Genomic DNA, 6426 nt, shown 5'->3' with positions numbered 1-6426 from the left:
CCGGCTGGTAATAGTTACCACAGTGCCGCAACTGAGTTGTGGGGTATCTAGCTAAGGTACGTGTCCATTGTTGAGTGTTTGTTGCTCTTCAATAGCACAGCATTCGGTGATGTAGTCGTATCATGGTTGGGGGTAAAACCAAGGGCTGGATCAAGGTGTCATGCGACCCGTGCCGAGGATCAACCTGGCTGGGGGCCCTCAAATAGCCCAGTCTTGAACGGAGCTTACGGATACCTGGCGCCCTCCGTAATAAATATGAGCACATTAAAAGAAACTAAAGAAACACCAAGGGAGTCCGGTTCTCCCTCAATAAAGCCGGTAGGAACAGATTATTCCGAAAAAAGAGCAGCGTATGCAACGAGCTCTAGAACAGTTAGCACGAAGACAGTGGCTAAGCCTGGTCTGAATGCTAAGGTTGACACCAGTGCTGGAACTTCAGTTAAGCCAAGTTCCAGCAAAACAACAACAAAAAAGGCAGCCGGAGCCAGGCCTACCAACCGGAGGCAGAAGGCAAAGGAAAATGCCAAGTGTGTAGTTGCTGGTGTATCAACCAGAGAATGGCCTACCTTTAAGGTGGAAGAGCCATCAAAAGCGAAGTATGCGGAGAGGAAACGCGCTGCACCAACAAAGGAGGAGCTCACAAAAGAGCTCCAGCAAACCTTGGAGTGTGCTAAAGCGGTGTTACCCAACTTTAGCTTGGAACCGCCAGTTGTCGCTACTAAAAGGCAAAAGTCAGCTGAAGAGGCTAAGCCGTCAGCTAAGCGGCCTAAAACAAGGGGTGAGATGCCCAACAGATCCTTTGCGGAAGTGGCCCGGTACCGCATCGTCATTGGTGTTCTGGATGAGGGAGACCCCGAAGGAAAAATTCCCAGAACCCAATGGAAATGAGTACAGGCTGCGCTGGCTAACGTGGCTCTGGAAGTGCTATTAAGCAATCCAGGCCCGCCGCCGTCATGCACAGATGCTGGATGGTACCAGGGTCTGATCAAGCTAGTAGCTTGTGATGACGAAAGATCGGTCCAGCTATATAAAGCCGCTATAGCGAAGGTGGGAGAGGTGTATCCCGGAGCCAAGCTAATAGCCGTTGACAAAAAAAGACATTCCATCCAGACCAAGAGCAAGAGTTTGGATACCGGCTACAACATCCCAGCTGGAACAGATCATGCAGCTGATAAAAGCTTGTAACCCAAACCAACCAACGGAGGGTTGGAAATTTGTAAAATCATTCGAAGAAGCGACAACCGAATCGGACGTGGAGACCAAAAGGGCCACGATGCAGATTCTGTTGTTGCTAACTAACGACTCAATTGAACCGCTGAACAAAAGTGGCGGCGAAATTAATTATGGCTTCACTAAAGTCAAAGTGAAGACTTACAAAGCAGATGCCGGCGCTATGGACCATCTTACCTCGGATAACGAGATGGGTGAGGTAGAGGAAGATCCAATGGAGTCCTCGAGCGATGTCGATAGCCTCGAACAAGGTGAGTGCTCCTCAGAATCTGAACTAGCGGGCAGGCTCTCAAATTTATATACCGAGAAAGAGCTTTTAAGCGATTCTCTAGATGATGTAGATGTAACCATAACTAATGCATCTCTTACAAATAAATCTTCACCATAGCAAACTAGCGTCAGTAGCTCTAATTAACCGCATGGCAACAGATCAGCCTGACTTTGTCCTCATTCAGGAGCCATGGGTTAATGGAGAGCGGATTTGCGGTCTGAGGACGCCGAATTACAAATTATACGTGTCACACTGCGAAGGTAAGAACAGGACATGTATATTGGCTAGGAAGGATCTTAATGTTTTTATATTATACGAATATAGTGACAAGGACACCACGGCAGTAAGCTGGGAGACGGTCAGAGGTAGTTACCGGCTAGTCTCTTGCTACATGCCGTACGACGAGGAGCAGGTGCCATCGCTACTTATAAAAAGGTTGGTACACGATAGCGAAGCGCCCATCACTCACTATGGTGCAGTTCTGATACCAACGTATGAGGTGAGTTGCTCTTTAATTACACTGTCCAACAGCATTTTTGGAACAGAATAGCGACCCTATAATTCTGAAAGGGTATGTTGAGTAGATCATTTTTGTAGAACAAACTTATGGTCCAGCACGTCTGAGTTTTTTTTTTACAGTGGGTCAAAGTTTTCATTTTCTGGTCGAAGGGAGCATTATACTATATATATATCAAAAAATGTTGCAAGTTAATGTCTGAGAGAATTCTTATGGTCAGAGTTGTATTGTGGAATTGTATGAGGATTAGTTTTGTGGAAGATCTTAACCCTCTAACTGGATTCTTTATGGGTCAATATGACCATTTTTTCGAGAAAATCAAAAAATATCCTTTAAAAAAGGACATTTAAGGATTAAAATATTTTACGAAAATGTTTGGCGGAAAATTTCAGTAGGGGTCACCAAAGACACCATTGTTGTAAATAAAGCTCTTTACGATTTTTTTTTTTTTTTCAATATTTCTTTATTTATTGAATCTGCTTTGTTTAAAGCCTAACAATAAGTATTAAAATCTTAAATCTATTTACAACTAAGTAAGCTCAAGAATGTGTTTGAGCTTTTTGGCAGAACGTTGCTCTTTAGTAGGCAGGTAGATCTCTTCTTTTTAAACGAGTTTGATTGGAATGTACCAAGGCGTTTGCCAATGGGTTTGGATGTTCACGAAGTTTAGAAATATATTTCTTTCTGCTGTCCTCTATTTCCTTCTTTACCATAGGAATATCAAGATCCTTATGGATATTTTCATTACGCATGTACCATGGTGAACCCGTTATTGTTCTAAGCATTTTAGATTGGAATCTCTGAATTATATCAATGTTGGTTGCACAGGTCGTACCCCACAGTTGAATACCATACATCCAAATCGGTTTTATGATTGCATTGTATAACAGGACTTTGTTGTCTAGGCTAAGTTTAGAATTTTTGTTTAGAAGCCAATTTAAATTTGCTGCTCTTAACTTCATGCAAGTTACTCTACTCGCTATATGTTTCCGCCACGTAAGCCTTCGATCCAGGTGAATCCCAAGATAAGTTACTTCATTCGCTTGGGGTACTCCCACATTGTTTATTTTAATTGTCCGACATGTTTCTGGCCTTAGAGAAAATGTAACATGCTTGCATTTTTGCTCATTAATTTTTATACGCCAGTTGGCTAGCCATTCTTCGACACAAGTTAAGTGCTCCTCTAATACTCTTGATGCTCTAATGGGGCATTTGTTTCGGCTTACTATGGCTGTGTCATCCGCAAAAGTGGATGTCAATACGTTGTTAGCTATTGGAAGGTCTGCTGTATATATTATGTACAGAGTGGGGCCTAATACACTGCCCTGAGGTACACCGGCCCTTATTGCTCGTTCTTCTGATATAAAATCTGCTACTTTAACCGTAAATTTCCTATTTCTTAAATATGACTCCTAAAATATTGGAAATTCGTAAGGTAAAACGTTTTTGATTTTCCATAAAAGGCCTTCATGCCAGACCTTATCGAACGCCTGAGCTACATCGAGAAAAATAGCTGAACAGTACTCTCTATGCTCGAATGCTTTCCTGATTTCGTTTGTAATTCTATTCACTTGCTCTACTGTGCCATGTTTAGCACGAAACCCGAATTGATGGGTTGGTATTATATTATTTTCGTGGAGGAAAGGAGACATTTTTGATAGTAAAACTTTTTCGAATATTTTGGAAAGACATGGTAAGAGACTTATTGGTCTGTAGGAAGATGGTTGTGTTAAGTCTTTTCCAGGTTTATCTATCATGATGATCTGCGACTTTTTCCACGAAATTGGATAGTACCCGAAACCAAGAATTGCATTAAAGAGCAAAGAGAGCACTGATATAGCAATATTTGGCAACTCAATTAACATTTTTGGAGTAATATTATCGTGTCCTGAAGACTTTTTCGGATTTAGCTCTTTTAGGATCTTGATAATTTCATAAGTAGACGTCCTAATAGACACGCTTGACTCGTTTGCAATATTGGGCAAAGTTGGCAACTTAAAGTTGTTTTTTGGTACATTGGGTTGAAATACCTTTTCAAGGTGATTTGCAAAGCAATTTGCCTTTTCCTCATTACTGCGCGCTCAATTACCATTCGACTGTCTTATAGGCATCTTGGAATCTACTGGAGGCTTAAAATACTTTTGGGCTTTCCAAAGGGAGTTTTTCTTGCTAGAATTTGGACACAGGTGCTTTATATAATTTTCAGTATTGTTTTCTTCATCGCGTTTAAGTGCTTTTTTTAACTTACGTGCAGCCGATTTCAGTTGACGCAGAGTAGAAGGGGAACGGCTTAACTGCCATTCACGTCTCGCTTGCCTTTTCTCATTTACAAGCTTTTCTATTTCATTATTAGTCATGTTTCTAAAAACCTTAACTTTTCTTTTAGGTGTTGCCAAGACAGCTGCATTTCTTATTACATCATTGAATTCCATTACGCTTTCATCAATGTCTCTTCCTGTACTTATTTTTAAATCGATATTAATGTGGCTACTGATATATTTTCTATATTTCAACCAGTTAGTTTTAAAAGATGTTAGAGATACTTTTGGCTCAACTATCATGGGCTGTTCGAATAACTTTATTAGTACAGGAGAATGATCTGAAGATAAGTCTGTACATGTATCTGCTGTTATTAGCGATCTATCTATATTTTTGACTACAGCAAAATCTATTAAGTCTGGTATTTTGTTTCTATCACTGGGCCAGTATGTCGGCTTACCAGGAGATATTATATCAAGGTTATTGTGCTTATTTATAATAGTGTAGTACAGCTGTCGTCCTTTCGGATTAATAAGACGTGAGCCCCAGTACATGTGTTTTGCATTATAATCACCACCAGCTAGAAATCTTGGACCTAGCGTTCCAAAAAAATCTTTAAATTCGCAGTCTGTAATTTTAAAACGAGGTGGACAGTATATAGCCGTCAGATTGAGGTCAGAGCCTCGATTTTTCAATGATATTGTTGTAGCTTGTAGCTGCGCTGTAGCATGTGGTTCTAAAGCATGGTGGTTTAGCCGATTTCTAACCAATACTGCTGTTCCACCGTGCGCCTTTCCATCTGGATGATTTGTAACATGAAGTCTATATCCCGCTAAAAAGAAATTGTTTTTATTTGTTAAATGAGTTTCTGATATCAGCATAACATCTATGTTTTTTTCAGTCAGAAATCGTATTAACTCCAGTTTGTGTTGGTTTACACCGTTGGCATTCCATATACAAATATTTAGTATATTCATTTTTTAGATAATAAAGTTTGTAACATTTGATTTTGAGATTTGATCAAATCTTGGATCATATTTTGCATCGTAGACATGAATTGTGTCATACATTGTGTCAGATTTAGAATCATATTTTCAATACCTCCACTTGGTGGATTTTGCGGTTGTTGCATTTGCACAGCGTTGCCTTTTACCACATTTGCATAGCTTCCCTGGACAAAGATATCCTTAGAATTACCAGGTTTCGAACTCTGGTCTGTAATTACTACATTTTCGTTACGAGGGATATTCAACATTTGGTTACGACGAGCTTGAATTCCCAGTGACAATTTTGATTTCAAGTCTTTATATACAGGGCAGCCCCTGTAGTTAGCAATATGATTTCCTCCACAGTTACTGCATTTTTTATTTGTATCCTCTTTTTTAAGAGTGCATTTTGATGTTGGGTGCAAATCACCACATACCACACAAACACTGCGTAGAGTGCAATATGATTTGGTATGCCCATACTCTTGGCAGTTAGTGCATTGTACCGGACCATTTCTTTTATGAGGTTCTTCAACGGTAATTCTACGATGGAGTAAATATTTTAAATTGTATATTGGGTGTGTTTCATTCTTTTTTATTGGATTAGAGTTTGGCAACAATTCAATTTTAAACATTGGTTGTGGTACTTTATTTCTATTGAAGATATTTACCACATTTTTAATTCCAAAGCCGCATTCTTCAAGGGCTTCTTTGATATCATTAGATTCTACCGAAGACTCAATGCCTTTTACAACAACAACTAGGCCTTTAGAGCTCTTCAGTTGATAAGAATAATAATTCTTGTTGTTATTTGACAAAAATTTTACTATATCCATAAAACTTTTCTCAGTGTAGGATTGTATTTTAGTTTCATCAATCTTGCCTTTTTTCAAAGGCACGATATGAAAATTGTTGGTACCTACAATTTCACTGAGTTTATCAACAAGTGCATTTGAGCTACGCTCACGTAAATATATTGGCGGCGGCTTAGCATTCGCGACTGTGGTGGCACCCTTCGCATCGTCGTCCAAACCATTGCTTAGTATGGCAAATCTGTTGCCATTTAAATTTCCAGGCTTATTTGTATTAAGCGTGGCGGGTTGAAACTTTTTGGCATTATCCGCTGTCTTGATAGGACTTGATTTCCTTTTTATGTTGACGTA

General features: G+C 39.7%; 1 protein-coding gene across 1 annotated transcript; it reads left to right on the top strand.

Moving 5' to 3' along the window:
* The first annotated feature begins 255 nt into the window (after window positions 1-255).
* LOC128920318 (uncharacterized) lies at window positions 256-888 on the top strand. The gene has a single exon (XM_054227397.1). The coding sequence runs from the start codon at window positions 256-258 to the stop codon at window positions 886-888; it is 633 nt and encodes a 210-aa protein (XP_054083372.1).
* Window positions 889-6426: the final 5538 nt, after the last annotated feature.

Source organism: Zeugodacus cucurbitae, chromosome 3 (genome assembly GCF_028554725.1).
Source record: "Zeugodacus cucurbitae isolate PBARC_wt_2022May chromosome 3, idZeuCucr1.2, whole genome shotgun sequence".
Classification (NCBI taxonomy): Eukaryota; Metazoa; Arthropoda; class Insecta; order Diptera; family Tephritidae; genus Zeugodacus; species Zeugodacus cucurbitae.
Note: the sequence above shows the minus strand (reverse complement) of the source record. Positions and strands in the feature narration are given on the sequence as shown.